The sequence below is a fragment of the Colletotrichum chrysophilum genome (genome assembly GCF_026319265.1).
Source record: "Colletotrichum chrysophilum strain AFK26 chromosome Unknown scaffold_62, whole genome shotgun sequence".
Classification (NCBI taxonomy): Eukaryota; Fungi; Ascomycota; class Sordariomycetes; order Glomerellales; family Glomerellaceae; genus Colletotrichum; species Colletotrichum chrysophilum.
In genome coordinates this window covers 184,322-203,190 of record NW_026517349.1, presented here as the reverse complement: position 1 = coordinate 203,190, position 18,869 = coordinate 184,322, and the positions used below count along the sequence as shown (strand labels likewise).

General features: G+C 55.0%; 3 protein-coding genes across 3 annotated transcripts; 1 reads left to right on the top strand and 2 right to left on the bottom strand.

Moving 5' to 3' along the window:
• Nucleotides 1–666: 666 nt before the first annotated feature.
• COL26b_007614 (uncharacterized protein) lies at nt 667–3,149 on the bottom strand (the record flags this gene model as incomplete). Its single annotated transcript, XM_053180400.1, has 3 exons — nt 667–2,529; nt 2,584–2,814; nt 2,868–3,149. The coding sequence occupies 3 exons, from the start codon at nt 3,147–3,149 to the stop codon at nt 667–669; spliced, it is 2,376 nt and encodes a 791-aa protein (XP_053035696.1).
• Nucleotides 3,150–11,308: 8,159 nt separating this feature from the next.
• Nucleotides 11,309–13,489, bottom strand: COL26b_007613 (uncharacterized protein; the record flags this gene model as incomplete). The annotated part of the gene is made up of 2 exons (XM_053180399.1): nt 11,309–12,296; nt 12,348–13,489. The coding sequence occupies 2 exons, from the start codon at nt 13,487–13,489 to the stop codon at nt 11,309–11,311; spliced, it is 2,130 nt and encodes a 709-aa protein (XP_053035695.1).
• A 4,616-nt stretch (nt 13,490–18,105) lies between these two features.
• On the top strand, nt 18,106–18,600 carry COL26b_007612 (uncharacterized protein; the record flags this gene model as incomplete). Its single annotated transcript, XM_053180398.1, has 1 exon — nt 18,106–18,600. The coding sequence occupies one exon, from the start codon at nt 18,106–18,108 to the stop codon at nt 18,598–18,600; it is 495 nt and encodes a 164-aa protein (XP_053035694.1).
• Nucleotides 18,601–18,869: the final 269 nt, after the last annotated feature.

Below are 18,869 nucleotides of genomic sequence, written 5' to 3'. Positions count from 1 at the left end.
TTTAAACATTTTGTTGGCGACCGTTGTTTCGTAGAAGGGCTGGCTGTTTCTGCTTTTCTAGATCTGTGACTATGAAGGCGCGGGGAATCGGGATGTGATGTGCCGTCCTGGCCATCCCTGTCAACGGCCGTCCGGTTCATCCAAAGTGTAGCAAACTAGAGAGGATGCAAAAATGACAAATCCAATGTAATGTCGGGATGGCTTGAAGTCGCGACTTTAGATGCCAAGGCAGTCACACGCATTCAGATGCACAAGGGGCTCACCTGGATGGTAGCGGAGACCATACTCGGAGCCGAATGTGTCTACACAAGCAACGTCACACCATGCGCTTCAAAGATATGATCAAAAACAATTGATTCGTTTGTGGTATCAATGCCCCTTGGGCAGAAACAAGAAGTGTATCTCAACCGACCCTGTGTTTTCTAAAAATCCTCAAACTCCCAAAACCCTGATGCAAGTATGCCGCCTGGCCCAATAATCCACACAAAAAAGGGGGGGTTAGCTATCAACCGCTAGGGCCGAGTGCTAGATGAAGTGAAAGTCGTAAGCCATATCGGACCTCTTTCCGGCAGGGCACGTCTCCTCAGGCTCGATCGCATTGCGAGTATCCATGCGGAACCCACGCTTCGTCTTGAGGTCGTCCCATGCGGTGGTCTCATCGCTCGCCTAGAGCGGGGCCTGGAAGAGGGCGACGGTGGCGCAGAAGTTGTTGCGGTTGTCGCTGTCGAGGGCGGCGCCCTTGCCGTTGACGGTGACCATGTTGACCGAGGCCTTGGTGCTGAGGCCGAAGAACTTGACGTCGCTGTTCTCGAGCGAGACCATGTGGTCCTGGCAGTTGTTCTGGCCGACGCAGACCTGGTCGTAGTTGTTGAAGAAGCTGTACAGGCCGGCGCCGTAGATGAGGATGTCCTTGGAGTTGATGGCGCGGACGCCCCAGGTGCGCGCGCACTTGTCGCTCTGGCCGGTGCAGAAGGTCTCGAAATTGGGGTCGAGGATGGCGTTGTTGACGGTGAAGGGCGTCTTGGCGTCGGGGTTGCCCTGCATGTACGCCGTCTCGGTTTGGATGTGCGCCATGTACACGTTGGAGGCGTTGTTGAACTGGTAGTTGTACAGGACGGAGTGCTCGGAGGCGGTTCCCCAGAACCAGGTTCCCTTGGTGGACTCGGTGAGGACGCCGCGGCCGTTGTAGATGTCGATCTGCTGCCCCTTGTTGGCGAGGTCGAGCTCGTGGTCGGCAACCCACCACCAGACGTTCTCAAAGTAGCCGGAGGACTCGGCGGTGATGTGGGTGAGCATGTAGGCGCCGATGCACTCGGGGTTGGCGGCGTGGGTGACGTTGGGGTTCTTGGCGCACTTGTCGGACTGGAGCTGGGTGCCCTGGCTGCCGCCGATGCGGAAGTGGACGTCCCAGAGACCGGCGGCACCAGGGCTGGAGCCGGCGATGTTGTACTCCATGAGGATGGCACCGGCCTGGGGACCCTGCGTCTGGACGATGATGTCGCTCATCTCAAAGGTGCCAACGTCGCCGGGCTTTCCGACTCTGAGCATGACCTTGGGGTTGGCCTGGTCCTTGAACGCCTCGCCGTTGGCCATCAGAAGAGGCCAGACCTCGCCGGTGATCTTGATGTCCTTGGGCACCTCGATGGTGTTGGAGATGATGTAGGCACCGTGGTCAAAGTAGACAATGTCGTTGGGGCCGGCCTTGTTGAACAGAGCCTGGATGGCAGCCGTGTCGTCGGTCTTGCCGTCTCCCTTGCAGCCGTTGGCCTTGGCGCTGAGGAACTGGCTGACGGCGGCAGTCTCGTACTGGGGCTTGCTGCGGGTGACAACCTTGCCGTTGGAGCCGAGGAGAACGGCAGGCTTGGTGATGGCGTCCTGAGCGCTCTGGACAGCCTTGCCGTTGCCGGTGGCACCGGTGTAGGTGCGGCCCTGGATGAAGGAGGCGATCTTCTGGTTGCCGGCGAGGACGTTAGCCTTGGTGTCGACGATCTGGACAGCGGCAGGGACGTTGGTGGTCATGTCGACGTTGTCGAGAATCAAGCTGCCGTTGGTGGAGGTGGAGGCAGGGTTGTAGGCAGTCAGAACACCGACGGGGGTGTTGCTGATGACACTGTCGAGGAGGAGAACGGAGCCAACAGTCTGTGCAGAGGCACCGCCGTTGGACATGTCAACACCAACGCCGCAGTTGTTGATGGTGAGGTCCTGGAGGGTCCAGAGCCAGTTCCAGTTCATGTAGACGGCCGTCTTGCAGTTGTTGAAGGTCAGAGCGCGGGTGGTGAACTGCTGAGAACCAACAAACATGCCGTACTTGCCGCCGTTGAAGGTCAAGTTGGTCATGAAGCCACCGGAGCCGTTGTCGATGAAGATACCCTGCTGGACGTTGCTGTCTCCGCCGTCGGTGCGCATGTTGAAGACGATGTTCTGCAGAGAAGTAGCCTGAGCAACCTGCCAGTGGATACCTGCGCCAGAGGTGACGGGCATGGCAGTGAGGTCGACGTTGAAGTTCTTGACGAGCTTCCAGAAGTTGTTCTATGGCATTATGTTAGCTCATACGCAGAAGTCTTCTGCTTATGCTTGACATACCTGGTTAGTGTGCTGGTTGTTGCCCTGGTCGTCGTACGGGTTGGCGTCAATAACAGCCATACCAGTGAAGCTGGCAGCGGCCTTGATGGTGGGAAGGTTGGTGGCATCTCCAACCATGTGGGTGTAGTACTTCATGGCGATCGGCTTGCTGACGACGTAGGTGCCAGCAGGGAAGTAGACCAAGGCGGGAGTGGTAGTCGAGGAGTCGCATCCGAAACCGCAACGGTTGCCCTGCTTCAGTCAGAAAACCTTTCACGAGTAGAGCTCGATTAGACATCACATACCTCGTCCATGGCGGCCTGGATGGCGACGGTGTCGTCGGTAGCGCCATCACCCTTCGCGCCATAGTCCTTTACATTACGAAAGATCTTGTAGTTGGGATCGCCAAAGGCAGAGACACCGCTTCTCTCGATCGAGGCGACCCAGTACCCCTCAGCGGCAGCAACGGGCGAGTTAGAAGCCTGGGAAGCGGCGACGGGGTCGGGCGTGGGAGCCGCGAGGGCGTCGAGGGAGAAGAGGCGCAAGGCCAGAAGGGTGGTCGTGAGAACTGTTGAGAGGCCCATCATGATGTAGAACCAGCTGATCGACGATGTCCTCTTGATTTTGGTTGATTGGAAAGAAGGCGAAGACTGCGCGTTGGGTTTATCGTGGTTAGCTTCTCAGGTCTCCAGAGCAAGTGGTGGTGGTGGTGAATGTTGGTGTTTGCAAGCAGAACGAAAGCGCAGCTTCCAGAAGTGTGATGAAAACTCGAGACTTCGAGAGATCCACCAGAGGAAGGAGGAAAAGGTATCTGTTTTCTTTTTTTTTGCTTCTGTTGCTTTGTGGGCGTGGTTGTTGTTGAATAGGGCGAGAAGCTGGTTACCCTCGACGACTCGCTCCATGATCAACAAACCTCCATCCACCTTAAGTATTTCGAGCAAGTGAGTGACAGTGACTAACTGCCAGTCAACCATCACCGGCCCGCTCCACGAACAGCCCAGCTGTCAGTGACTGAAAGGCTGCTGCGCGTCACAAGCCTGGATCATGTTCCATTGTCCCGTCGAGACTAAACAACCAGGGTGGTTGTCTAAGCCGACCTCTTTGAGCTGGACCTCGTCGCAGACCCGACTCAGATGACAAGTCGTACGTCACGGTACTGGTGTCTGAAGAATACCCCATTCCACCAGAAGGAACATGAAGAGCCGAGACAATAGGCCGGCGGAGAGAGGGTGGGAAGGAAAAGAATCAAATTCAAGCCACGAGACCCGGGGGGCCAAGACGGCGCACACAGCAACTACTCACCAGGAGTTTGAGAGTGACGACAGCGGATGACGGCCGATCAAGGCTCCGGTTGTATTGGTGCTAAAGAATGACTGGATCGAATCCCCTCTGAGGATTTCGATAAACAGAAAGAACGAAACGAAAGAACGTCGATGGAGGACGAGGAGGGTGTGCGGTTCGAGACACGGGAGAAAGGGACGGGGGAGGGAGTAACCACGAGCCAGGAAGAGGTTGACGGCGACTATCACCGTCTTATATCGACCTACCCTTTGGGCAGCCCCCTGCCTCGCCATGCGGTTTATCGCCATGGTGGCGGCACTGGGCACTCTGCAACTGTCGGACCTCTCTCCAGTTTGAGGCGAGCAGGGCCCCGGATCCCGGTTCGCAACCTTAGGTACAGCCGTTATTGTTCTCGACGACTGGATCTCGGCGGCCCTTCTTTTGCGCAAACCCTACCCTGTGAGAGGGGGGATGTACAGTAAGGTGTCCAGGAGCTTGAAGGGGTGAGCGAGTGGGATGGGAGGGAATATTGGACGTCCGTGGCCCGCCCGAGCTCTCTCGACCAAACCTAGCTAACCTTACAGCGGTAGCTTTTCTTTACTAACACGCCCCGCGTTGCGTTGCGTGAATGAGTGTGTGTGCTGCTGTCCAGCCGACTTGCCGCGATGGATAGGCAATCCCGGGGCCAAGAGGATAAAAAATGCGATGAAACAAGGATCCGGAGAGGGGCGCTATTGGATGGGAGGGGATATAGCTTCAAACAGAGCTAAGCAAGGCCCGCGATTGGAGGGGGGGGAGGAGGGTGTGATGGACAGACGTTGCTTTGCTGTGCTGCGCTTCTGCTGTGGTGCGGTGTGCTGGTTGGCAAGTGGAAGGACGGGAGACCGAACAGACAGAGACACAGACAGGGTGACAGTGACAGTGGAAAGAGAGAGAGAGAGAGAGAGAGAAAGAGTGGAAGCAAGCAAGCAAGCACACGCAAGTAGTTCGGACGAAAGCGGCGACGATGAAGGGGGGAGGCCCTGTCTGCTGGTCAGGGGTCAGTCAATGCGATGCGACAGCCGCCCCTAGTGCGGACGGCGTTGGTTCGCTACCCAAGGCTGGCTGTTTTCCCACGCCCCCTGCTTCTGGAAAATTACCCACTGGTGGTGGTGTTCTGGTGGTGAGAGGTTGATTAGATTGATGAGAAGGGACCGTGGCACACGCGGGCGGTGTTGTATTCGTCGAAGTATCTGTAAACGCCCAAGGTTTGGTTTACCCAAGGGAACGGCCGGCCGACAGTCATGATGATCCCTGCAGCAGCTCCGTTTCCCGCATAATGATCTGCCTTGAGATCTGTCGTCCTTGGCTCTGATGATTGATGTTCCCTGAGCAAAAGGAGAAAAAAAAAGTCAACCTGGACCGTCCTGGTAGGCCTTTCGCGGAGGATCAGCCCGCCCGTCCCCTTTCCCCTCCAGAGTCGACAACTCATCCATGAGCTTTGCTGTGGCTGGCACCTGGAACTGAGCACAGGAGTCTTGCGTACTCAGTCCGAGTCGGGCAGGTCTTGCAACGATCAAGGGAACATGGAGGAAGCAGGGGAACACACAGCGCAAAGCAGAGCAAATCAAGGCAAACAGTCAAGAGACAAAACTTCAATGGACGAGGGCCTTGGCCTTGTTGCTTCTGCGGTCTGTAGGGTTTGTTCTCTTGTTTCGTGCACAACGGGGTATACAGAGGCAAAGAAGAGGGTAAAGAAGCATGTAATGCAATTGTTCTCCCTTTTTTTCTCGCCTCTGCGCCGTTGCGTCGCCCCCTTGTCTTGTGCGTCTCCCCACAGCCGCCCCTCCACGGATGAGCAGCGGCAGGGATTCTTTTTCCATCATTCTCTGCCTGCCAACTGGGGGCATCCAGGATCGGGCATAGCGCCGTTTCAAGCTTGTCTGTCCATCCACCAGCAGCTGGCCAGCAGAGAGACCACTGGACTGGACTGGACTGACTGGTTGGTGAGTGGTGACTGGGCAGAGTTGAAAGTACCTTTGGCGACGGCTGGCCTGGCGTCACAGAGCTGGGCGCGTTGCGAGCCGATCCCGCAGCGGCACTCGTCGTGAGGATGCGATGGTTGGATGGGATGCGTTCCCGAGGGAGATGGAGGCGCTTGCGAGTCTTCCCCGTTGTGTCCCTTAAATGTCGCTCTTGAAGCCGCTTGCGTGGCCGGTCAGGTTCTCTACTGGCTACCGGACAAGCAAGGTTGTTTTTTGGCTTTCGGGATTGTGCAACCTAGAATCAACTGGGAACAATCCTCATTCTGGAAATCGATTCTCGAGGCGCCGTTCTTTGACAACGAGAATAATTCATCGCGGCTGGGCTTGAGCGGACGGCCGTACGACCAGACCTGTCAACCGAAGCCACATCACGCATGGAGCAGCATGGGCATCGTCCATGACCTGTTGACAGTTGACAGACAAATACATTGGATACATGACATCTGTATGTAAGCTTGGGCTACCATCGGGCCCCCCTTCCAAGCGACTCAACCTTCCACCCTGATGATTGATGATGCGCACTGCAACCTCCGCCATGGGCTCGTGATGGCCGGCCACCAAGTCACCCGCGCAGCGTTTTCTCCGGCACATCATCCTGGGTCGCTCAATGAACCAGACAGAATATTGAGGCTACTGCAATACAACCCCCTTCGCCCCAAACCTCGGTCGGCCCTTCTCCAGAGCCAAGCGCTGTCACATGGTGTTGAAGCAGCAAGACAGCCTTCCAAATTTCCAGATTGCTTTGGGCAGAGCCATTCAGAAAAAGCAACTGCTCCGGCATCACGTTGAGAGCGTCAGGGGTGTTGAGAGCGTCCCTGTGGAGAAAGAGTCGGCTGTCGAATCGAAAGATCCAGCCCCCATCCGCGCGCCTTAGGGATAAAATGTTGATCGATTTATTGATTGTCGCTGTCAAGGTCCACGGCTCTTCGGACGGGATATTCCCCCTCAATCAACCACACGCGATGGGTCCGCCTCCGACAACCCCGGGATCCATCTGACGATGTCATTCGGTTGCGCTGCCCCTTGCAGAAGAGTCATGTCCGCTGTCAACCACCGGGGCAGGCCCGGGAGAACGTGCATGTACATTGGTGCAACCATAACTTACTGTACCTATGTATGCGAGTTCGAAGACGAGGCCATCGACGACGGACGGGCACCGCTGGCTGACTGACATCAGCTGCTCCTGCAGAAGGCTAAAGCTGAGCAGAGGCCTGCTGGTCTGAGTGAGGCCTGCGTCCTACATGAATGACAGCGCCCCTTTCCAGGTTGAAACCCTGAAACTTTGACAGCGCATGCATCCTTCCTTCGTTCGCGGCATCCATCTGTACGGCAGACAGACATGTTGCTTGGCAGGGCCTTGGGCTTCATGCTGTAAGATCTAAAGATGACTAACTGTACACTTCACTACACCAAGACCAAAGTAAATGCATGCAGATTCAGTTCCCTCTCATTACACTTTGCAGAGACACATCGCACAACAGAAGTCGACGCCGTCCCAAACAAACACAGCTTCACAACGTCCCGTCTTCGCCCTGCAGCCGTTTCGAAACGTCCCGTCCTCAGATTGAATTATATCTAACTGATCTCATCCCTGCTTCACCTCGTCGCCCATCGCCAAACGGCCTTCTACTGGACTGTTCCATGAAAAAGTACCGTCCCCCACAGTTGCTGAGTCGAGATACCTACGACTCGGTTGTCCGTTCTTTTCTTCTCTTTCCCCCCCTTTCCGCCACCCGGCAATCCGCCCCCGCGCACTCTATCTGTGCATCAATGATCCTATTCCTAGAGACAACCAGGCCAGCCAAGCTGCTTACGCCCAGCTTTTGCGATCACACTTCCTCCTCTTGGGGGGAGGTAATAACGACTATTTCCTCGTCCGCGCGCACACCCCCCTATTAGACTCTTAGCTGCATGTCACTAAGGCAAAAGCCCTGGGGCAGCCACCATGTGCCGCCGCCGCCGTCTAGCCGCCAAACCATCCCGGTCACCATTTTTATTCTGACGGAGATTAACGTTCATGCGCGAAGCCAAAAGAACGACCATTTTGGCCCAAGGAAACGCGCTCCACGACCTGGAATCGGCTCTCGCCACGGAGAATAGGGAATTGCCTCCATGGAAGAGCCCAGGTTGCCGATCTGCATACCTGCCTCTTTCAGGCTTCTTTCCTTCTTTCTGCGTACTCGTTCAGAGCCTGCCTGCGTTCGTTTTCGCCAGAGTCAGGTGCGCAACCGCCCCGTTCCCTGTCCACATGGCCCTGGACGACCTTGAGCTCGTGGTGCGGCGATCCTTGTGTGTGCATAGCGTGTGGATGGTGGCTAGCAGGCGCAAAGAAGATCGTGGAGTCGTGAGACCTGGGGAAGCCATCCTGTCCTCATTCTACGGATACCTTACACTCCCATACCCAGTGCCACTGCTGCATGTCTCGCTCCAGACCAGTCCTCGTGGCATCCTATGTGTGCCCTTCCCGCCTTCTCCTCAATTTTACCTCGCAGATCGTCTGCAACGGTGCGAGCAGTAGCGCAGATCATCTCCATGGGACAATTAAAGAGAATTCCCACCAACCCTGATGGCACTACTACATACTCCGACAAAGTTCCTCTTGAGGGTCCCCCCGAACTCGAGCCGAACCTGTTCGCTGGGTGCGGTTCGTGACAGCGGGCCCAGCCCAGCAGCTCAGGGGTTGTATCTTATTTTTGAGGCTGTGCGGGGAGGACGACAGGAAAGGAAGGTCGCTTCTGTGATACCTTCATCTGGTGTAGTATTGGGGTCGTTCAGCTTGGCATCTCTTCGGAGGGCAGTGTCCGGGTTGAAATCGCCCCAGACAATCTATGTACAATCCAGATGAAACTGGAGCTGAGCTGTTCAGCTTCCACGTGCTTGGTTCATGGTCTTGGTGATGGTGGGTTTTGTGGAGGAAGAATGACTCGGGAACTGAGGCATGCTCAGCTGGCCCCATCTTGTGAATTCCTTTCTCGATGTTGGACAAAATTTCTTGGTTCCTGAAATTCTCACCTTGATTAGAAGTAAGGGAGCGGTCCTAAAGATAGGTCTAAGATCTCAACATTTGATTGTGTTCACGATGGGGAAGGAAGGTCGGACGAACGGTGGATCGGGACCTTGCAGGCCATGACGATAGAGAACACTGTCTGTGGCAAGTCTTACGAGCCAAGTTCCGGACGGTTCTAAAGATCTTCGGCATGATCATCGAATCGTTGCGCTAAGCAAGTTGTGTCAGGTTGGTCGAGCTGATCGTGACTTGGATCGCGGGTTTCCCGGTCCTCGGACACCGACCTGGCATGGGACAATCGAACAGATTTCGCGAATAGGCACGATTAGATCAGTAGGCATGCCTTTCCCATGCCGTCACGACTACCTTTCCTCCAGTATCTGCCCCTCTCGATGATATCTTGTTTGCCCTCGTTTTCGCCCTTGCTTCTATCTCTCTGGTTCATTTCATGCTATTCTTTCTCGTTGGTTCGCAGAGCCGTACGATAATCCTCAATCCACATGATACATCTAAGATATTACCACGTTGACATAAACAGCATGGACTTCATATAGATGCTATTCTAATTATGGATTTCTACGGACTTTTGCAAAGGTTTCCCGGGTTGCTTTCCGTTTGCGAGCAACAACAGCGCGGAATGCACACTGCCACCAGCATCCATTCTGAGAAACGCTTGAAGTTGAAGTTGAGATGAGTCTTGTGTCGAAGCTCCAGAAGCAGGTGGCATCTGTCGACCAAGTATCCGACTCACCATGGGACGCATCCAACTCGGACGACGAGATCGGCAGAGCATTATCAGACCGTGGCTTGGCGGAGAGAACATTCAGCTAGATGTACTTGACGAACTGCACGCCCACATGGCGAATATGCCCGCTTCAAAGATTCTCTCAGATGAGATCACCCTGTAAACGAAATCACTGACGATGCTTCGATAGAGCAAGCTGCGACAGCTCTCAAGCGGTATGGAAACATCTGCAACCTGCATCCTGGCGTCAAGATCGGAAGCTACCTTGCTTGTCCAGACGTCCGGCCGAAGAACAGAAAACGAAACCATATTCCGTCCCTTCGCCTCATCGTCGGCCCGGTGTTGCGCATCGCGACAGCTCAGACGACGGGACCAGTCTCCCTCGGCACCGAGTCCGCGACGAGAGAAACTCCAAACAACATTGACTCTCTTCCGCACCCTCGTGGACGCGTATGCGAGATACGCAGCGCGGTCCGGATGCAAGATGGCATGAACGAACCAGTGTCGCAAGACGAACAACACCAAAGCCAATCTCACAAGTCCAACACCCTCAAGAGAAGCCAGTCTGCAACATGCACTTTCCAAAGCCGCATCCCAATCCCCTCCCCCATCCCAAAGTCCGGTTTCCACATCCTCGCACCTCCCCCGTCAACCTATACCCCCGCCCTCCACAAACCGCCATCCGAGAAGGCCAGCAAAGAACATCAAACGTGCTCAAATTGGTCCCCGGGAAAAAAGACACATCCCCAGCAGTTCGTAAAACCTGCCAAAACCTACCCAGACCCTATGGATCTTGCCTTGCGCCGGTCGTCGTCTCTCCCCACACGCACAGACTCGCTCGTTCGTTTGACTGGCACACGATCGAAAGCCGAGACGAAAGGTAAACACATTGCTCGAAACGAATGCCATGCAGCAACGCAAAAGCAAAAGCACCGGCCGGTTCGAAACGAAACGATTTCGTCCCATCTCACCTTTCGACCCTGAAACTTCAGGGTAGGTAGCTAGCGCGTGCCGGGCCAACACACACGCACAGCTTTGTGCGAACCCAAGTTTATTCGGGATTAAACGAATTAGGGAAAAGAAATAATGACGAAGAAAATCGGTGTACAACGGACTGGCTACCATCTCCTACAGATCAACGCTCCGGACAAGTTGCCTGGTGTCCTGATGTGCGAGGACATCCCCGCATGGCCGTTCTCAACACTTCTTCAGCTGCTCCACACCGAGCATTAGCGTGACCATATGTGACCCGGGTAGATGCTGTCTGCATTGGGCGAGGCAAGGCATTCACGGTAAAGCTTTGGACCCCGCTTGGTGATGGCAAAACAGAATCTATAATGCTTCTATCCAGTAGCCGTCTATGCAACAAAGCCTGGGATGCCATGCATGTCCAGTCCAAGAGGAACAGAACCGAGAAAAAGAAACAAGGAAGACATTCCTCACAAAATCCGAAATCCCGCATTCCCAACGCAAATGGAAGAGTACCCTTCTTCCCCAGTACGCCCCGGTCAAGAGTCTGCCGCGCTAGCAGATCCCCTTCTTCTTTTGTGTATGGTGTCTACAACTCCAAAAGTCCCCGAGTCGTGATGAAATCGAATTCGTTACGAGGGCGGTCCAGCCGTGCCGCTCTCAATATTAGTGTATTACGTAGGTGTCGTTGTCGAGTGTATGCTTCGTGAAAAGGCAAGTCTAGATGTATCCGCCGTCGATCATGCAAGCGCCGCCGCTCTCGAGATTCTCGATGCCCGGAACATCGGCGCCGAAGTCCATGATCAGGATCTTGGGGTCCTGACCAGTGCTGACAATCCGACGGTAGTCGCTCTTCGCGCTCAGCACCCAGCTAGCATGCCAACGCGGGAAGTCGAGCAGCTGCCGACCGGTCTCCATATCGAAAACCTTAATGTCGGTGTCGTAGCTGCCGCTGACAAGACGACCGCTTACAGAGTCGATGTGCAGGCTGCGCACAAGGTTGTCGTGAGCCTTCATCTCGCGGAGGCACTCGCCCGTGTTGGCGTCCCAGATGCGAATGACCTTGTCGTTGCCGGCTGACGTAACGTAGCGGCCATCCTCAGAGAACTGAGAGCACGCCAGACCCTTGGTGTGGCCCTGGAATTCACGGATGTTCTTGCCGGTGTCAATGTTCCAGAGCTTTACACGGAAGTCGCCGGAGCACGAGACGATGGTGTTCCCACGCATCTGAACGGCGTTGACAGGGCCGGAGTGCCCACGAAGTTGACGAAGAAGCTGACCTGTAGCACGGTCCCAGACGCAGATGCTGATGTCCTTGCTGCAGGTGATGATGTGCTTGTCGTCGAATGCGAGGTCAAGCACGGCGGCAGTGTGGTGACGGAGACGACGAATCGGCCGGTATCCAGAGCGGACGTTGTACACGATGCAAGTCGAGTCGGAGGAGCCCGTCACCAGGATGCGCTCATCGTACTGCAGGCAGAGGATGGATGCCTTGTGGTGAGTCGGGAAGGAAACCAGAGCAGGCGTCGACGGGTTTGCGCGCGGGTTGTCAGGCAGGGTTGCGTAGTGAATCGGCAAGCCATCTTCATCAATCAGCAAAGAAATGTCGTTGACAACTTCTGGAGGCCCGATAACAAGTCGGCATTCGAACGTCCGCATGTCCCAAACGCGAATGGTCTTGTCACGAGAGCCAGTGATGATTTTCGATCTGTTCTATGGTCAGTAAACAGCAAAAGACAGTGCCAAGGCGACAACTTACTCATCAAACTGCAGGCAGTAGATACTATCCAAATGCCCGTTGAGATACACTGGTCTCGCCTTGCCCTCTTTCCACCGCAAGTCGAGCTCCTCCTTGGACTTGTAGATCTGCTTCCAATCAACACCGGGCGTGATGGCGGGCACACCCTGGCCGGTCCCCGGCTGAACGGGAAGACTGGTCGCATAGGTGCCCGTCTTTTCTCGCAGGAAGGACTCGCGCCAGACGTGCTGGTTTTGTACCATTCCCTGCCAGTAGCGGGAAACTCTACTTGCGGTGTTGAGCGCCGTGGCGTCCAAATGGGCGAGGACTTGGATGGCGAGCTCCACTGGGAGCTGGGAAATGAAGTCTGTCCTGCTGATGTTGGCGTCCTCCGCCTCCAGCTCGATTTCTGATCCGGCGCTTGTGACGGTAATGCCGATACCGCTCTCACGGTCGGTGAAATCGTCCTGGGATGCACGAAGCCACTTGTTCTGTAACATCTGGTTCTGCGCCGCGGCAGCAGCCTTCGCCGCGGCACCCGTGTGGTACGGGATGACGGGAGGCTCTCCGCCGATGCCGGGAAGGGGCATACATGGGAAACACTGGCCGGAAGAGGAGGCCTCGCTGTTGGCGTCGAAGCCATGGGATGACTTGGAGTGGCGGAAGCTGGCAGCCTGACGAAGGCGTTGCCATGGGAAGTGGGAGTGCGAAGTGGTCGGGCGGTGGCCGTAATGCTGACTCGGGATCTCGTGGTGAGCACCGCCGATGGAGTGTCGCTTGTGATGGACGATGCCCTTTAGCGAGACTGATGCCCGACGGATCATTCCTTTGATGCTTCCATTGCCTTGTGCTGTCGCGTTGGTACCCTGGGCCGGGTTCTGCTCGTTGCTGGGGCCGCCGTGGCTTCGTGATTGCTCGAGAGTAAGGTCTTCCATATGGCTGGCCAGGTCGGTATCGGCGTGGAGCATGAAGGACTTGCGCCGCCATGGGAGAGAGAGGCTCATGCTGCGAAGGCGGTGCTGTTGAAAGGAGGGTCTAGTAGTAGTTTGAAGCTGCTGTCCGCTGGCTTCGTCTTCTTGGATGGCGGAACTGGAGGACGGCTCGTCGTAGATGGCCTCCTGAGTCGGGGCCCAGTCGGAAACGTTGTAGATGCGTGGAGCCATCTCGTCGTCGTCGTCTTCGTCTTCGTCTTCTTCTTCGTCGTCGTCGAAAGCAGTGGTCGACGCTAATAATACAATGGATGAAGGTGTAATGAATCGAACGCGAGGTCGAAGTCGGATCGGCCGTCACCTTGTTAGAGAATAGAAAGGCGTCCGTGGGGGAACAGGAAGAAGAGATCGAAACAAGACCCGTGGGGCAGGGCGGAGCGGTAGCACGAGGCGAGGCGAGGACCAGGACAGGACAGGACCTGGGATCATCACATGGTCAGTGGGAGGCTTGAATCATTTGTAGGTTGGCCTGGGCAGGGCAGACAGAGCATGGAAGGGAAGCCTCTTTTCTCCTTACCTGGGCGTGGTTTAGCCTCTTTTGCGGTCTCCCTTCTTTTCTTCTTCCTTATTTTTGGACCCCTTCCCAGACCTGACTGACTCTGTCTGGCGCGCCCGAAACTCGTAGCAGTCCAGGGACGACGGGATTGTCTCGGGCTTCGTTCCCTACCTTACCACCAAAGGGTGAGGTGGATAGCTGGGCAGGGTAGCGGCCGGCAATGGGATAAGGTACCTATCCGCAGTAGGTACAGTAGCGAAAGGCAGGGACCTGTACCTGTGGGAGCCAGTAGGAAGGCAACAGGGAGACAGGACGGGCAGCAGATTTCGGGGGGAAGAGGGCGGGAAGATGGGAGATGAGGTGCAGTCGCAGTGCAGGCGGAGGCGTGGAAATCACGGAAAGAGGCCGTTCCTGGGGGTGCTGGGGGGGTTTGTCCTTTTCCGGCCTAACGCCAGCAAGTACCTTAGGGGTGTTCGTTTCCCTCCCCGGGCTGCTCCTGCTGGCTTGCTGCTGCTCTCAGAATTTTTCAGGGTCCGTTTCTGCTTGAAGGAGGGATCGACTTTACGGGCCAACCGGATCGGGGGGCTGAAATCGGGTCTGGCAATATGGGAAAGGAGCGGTGGAGAGGGGGAGAGAGAGAGAGAGTCGACACCACCAAGATGCTGGTGACGGGGACGGCGTGTGGGCGTGTCTTTGAAGAATGAGTTTGCCGTCGTCTGGCAATAACTAGCGCGCTCCTTGACTCCTTGACGCCGTGCGCGAGTCAACAAAGGAAAGAAGAGACGACACGATGGCCCGGTGTAGTCGGTCGCGTCAGGAGAAGTCAACACGGCGGGCGAGAGAGAGAGGGATGTGCAGAGGTATGCGCCTTTTCAGCCGGTGTGAGCCCCGTGGCCCTGTGTTTGTTGATCTCGGGGCAGGGTGGGCAGAATTCCAGACTCCGTAATGTTGATGTAAATCCTGCTAGCGTCTGCTGCAAGAAGTCTCAGGTACCCAGGCCTGCGGTATGTAGGTAAGGTATGGATGGTGTATGTACGATGCAATGCGGACTATTGTCTCCGATGTCGAAAAAGGGTCCTCTGCTCTGTGCTGTGGGTAGAGAAAAAGAAAGAAAAAAGCGCCAGGTCCTTTGGTGAAGAACAATCAAGGAAGGAGGCCGTTGCGCCGTAGAAGCGGTAGTACTTTCCTTTCCTTCCCTACGCCAATCTGGGGTACCGGGAACACGTTCGGTATCCAGAGACGTGGACGGGCTGGCCGACAAGCAAAGGGCGTCTTGTTGGACGTGCGCTGTTCTTGTTGTTGCAAAGTGAAGGGGGTGCTCCCGGGAACTGAACGGTCTTTGTATGTTTGGTACGTGTATGCAGGACCGGAGATGATGACCCTCCCGGGCTATATCTTCGCGTCTCGAAGTAAGGTACTATGATATGTATGGAATCTACTATGCCCGGTCAGCCTGAAGGATGGTGACAGCGACGGAAGACATGCGTCAACATCAACTCAGACAGCGAGTCCCGTGGGCAACAACCGTGGGGGCTCTGGAGGGAAGACGGCAGCGTGAGGTAAGACGGTGGCTTGCGCTGAGGGCATACTTGATGCACCTCAGTCAATATTGACGCGATGTTGGGTGAGGGTCCAGCGTCTTTGACGTTGTAAATGTTGAAACCGCCGCACCAAACGTCGTCTCCCAGCCACTACAACCTTCCCAATAACCTGTTGCATTGTTTACAATTTCTTTATTGTTGATTCGGGAGATGGCAGCCAGCTCGTCGCAACCCTCCACTGCAACACCGCCGGAGTTTAGCGCAACGTGCGCCTGCTTTTTGACCTTCAGCTAGCAAGTACGTACACGAGGTCCCATGTCCATGTACACACTACACCACGTGAGCTATCGCGAAAGTCATGTATCCGCAACTTCAATAGACTGTCTTCTGGAAAATGCTCCTTTCCTGCCATCATCTTTCGTCTAACTCGATACGGGTAGCATCAACAACGCCAAACCAACTCGCCCGCCATATGCTCAGGCTTATTGCCAGAGAACTACGGAATGCCTCCTTTCGTGCCACAGTGACATCGATGAAGCGCAGTCCTACCCCTGGTTCCCTGCAGATGCGCCCCTACTGCACCCTGAAAATCCCTTCGCCCCTGCTGGGTTTTGGTTCTTCCAAGCGACACCAAAAGCAACAGTCTCAACGGACCGACGGGCAGAAAATATGTGAAGCCAATCTCTGTTGTTTTCCTGCCAGATAAATTGTTATGATCGACTTTGCTGCAGTCGCGCTTTCTTTTCGCAATACGAACCGTAGAACCGTGTAGTGCGCAATAGCGGGTTTCTCTTTCTTTCTTTTTTCCCGATTTTATCTGATTTCCCTGCTTCAGCACCCAAACCCGCCAGAGACCGAGATGGCATCTGACTCAAACTGGAAATGTTCTGCATCCCCTCTTGACTCAGATTACGGGCTTGAGGGCATAATGTCTGTCTGATCATCGTCTAGCATCATTCCAGATACCTGTTGTTAGACCACTAGGAAATGAGAGATGGTCACCCTTTACACCGCATGCCAAATGCTCGCGGAAGACCGACATTGCGGGTGTTAGTCGATGTGATGTCTGAGATCATCGGCCATTGTTCTCCGAGGTGTGCTGTAGGGGCAAAGAAAGCGACCGTCATTTCCACCCAAATTTTCGCCAGAGCTGACACATCGTGTAGACTGCACAAACTAGCCAGACGACATGAGTGCTCGAGATTGCTACCCCTTCATCGAGTTGCTCCTGTGAAGGAGCGTCGTCTGAAGCCTCCGACTCCTCGGTATGCGGGACCTTACCCTCCTGTTCTGCTCTACGCAGTAATTTTCTCTGTCTCTTAGCGGCCCGTTTCTCTATCCTCCTCGTCTTTTGATCAATCTTTGCTTGCCGATTAGGTTCCTGTATAGGGCCTTGTATTTCTCCCGCTGTGGATGGTCTCGGTTGTTGTGCTACGTCCTTGAGCAAGTGTATTAATGCCTCAGAGCATCTTAGAGGCTGTCTTTCAGCATCTCGTACCACAAGCATGAGTAGAGCTTGCAGACAGAAGCGTGCATCGTTCCCCGCTGCATGGAGATTTGCGAAAGGAATTTGTAGAGCATCGAGCAGCTTCTCCAAGCCATACCGATAGTACAACTGGAGAGGAAACTGGGCAGCTTTGTTCGTGTCAATGATATAAAGCGATCGGTTTGCAAGGTTGATGTTGAGTTGGTGGATGATCTTGAGGTCTGAACTGGTTCCATGTAAGACCAAAACGGTATTCCGGTCAGCATCGATCAAGGCTTCAACTTTTGGCTTCAGTTCTTCAATCGTAATAGATTGCGAAGTTCCAAACAAGAACCTGTTCGAGGCTCGTCTGCTATACCGGGAATTTCCAACGGTGAATTGATGAGACATGATCATTTGGCTATGATCTCTTGAAGCGGGGGTTGATAGTGCACTTTCAAGGTCGCGAGTGTCCAATAGGGAAATACCAACGTGAAGTTGTTGGTCTGGGAGAAGTTTCTCATATCCTTGAAAGGTGTCAATGTCAAGCCCGACGAACAGGAAATCTTTCATGGGAGTCTTTTGCAACCCCTGTGCCGGTTTTGACAGAGGAAGCGTAGGTAGGCTGGTTTCGATGTCACCATAATGCCCCAGTAGCTGTCGAAGGATGAGAGTCTCGTCTCTCAGGATGCCGGTATGCGATGGTAGCGGCGACGCAGAATCAGAAGACTCTGATTTCAAGTCTGACTCCATGAGTGCAGGAGATAGGCCGGGTGTTGATGTTGCAAGTGAATTACCTCGAGTTCGATATCGTCGTTGCTCTAGGGTAGCCTCAAGCCCTCTAAGCGCAGATGAGGGTGCTTTTTGTTGTGCTTGCGCTCAGTTCTTTTTATTCTGTGTCTTACCAAGTTGTTCAAAAGGAACTCTTCTTCACACCTAAGCTTCTATACCAATATTTTTAGCCTCGATCTCTCAAGGTCAGAGAGAACGTGTGGGTGCAGTTCCCTGATTCGATAAAGCAGGGGCCAACTGCCGTCAGCTCCGGCAAGCAGGAACCCGCGGGGCCGGGGAAGCCCGCCGGAGCTTCGGTTTTTCCATGTCCCCCCATGACGAAATGTCCAGTCCATCAGGGTTCCCGTCACGCGAGAAATCCCCTTGATGAGACGAAACCACCAGCTCCGTCCCCCTCAATTGCACTCTTCCTGCCTTTCTACTCTTCTCTAGGTCGAATCACAGTTTGTCGCAGAGACTCGTCAATACCGGAACACCACAATTGGACGCCGCGGCAATGCCTCCCAAATCAGCAGTACAGTACACCACGGCCGGCCGACAGGTCCCTCTCTTTTACAGAGTCTTCTTCCTCGCCATCGAGCCTATTTCCGCCCTCGTCGGTGCCTTCTTCGCCCATTTCCGACAGGACGAATACCTCACACTCACTCACGCCATATCGAAGCCCGACGTCATCCCTCAGGGTACCACGATCGTGCTCTCTCAGCTTGCGAACCTCTACCTCCTCTTCGCCCTCAACGAGGCCCTCGTCCTCCGCTCGACGAACGATATCCGGGTTTGGAAGACCGTCCTGTTCGTCCTGCTGGTCGCCGACCTTGGGCACTTGTACACCGTCCGAAGCCTAGGCCCCGAGGTCTACTACAACTTCACCAAGTGGAACGCCATCGACTGGGGCAACGTGCCTTTTGTCTACCTCGGTGCCTCCATGCGCACCGCGTTTCTGGCCAATGTTGGGCTCAGCGGTCGACGCGTTGTGGCTAACAGACAGCAATAAGGAGCTATGGGTGGCAGAGCTGTCCAGATGAATAAGCCGATGGTTGACAGGGGTGGCATTAATGCTGGGCGGAGGACCGCCCGAACATTGCACCGAGCCCGAGCCCGCCGACATTCGGTCAGCACAACGCCGCTGCCGAGGACGAAAACATCGAAAACTCATCGGGGATAAAGTTTTGAAGATGGCCTGCATGCAGACGATGTCCCGAGTCGATGGAAGAGTTGATGAGGGATGCAAGCAGGTACAAACCCGAGCAAATACCGACATGC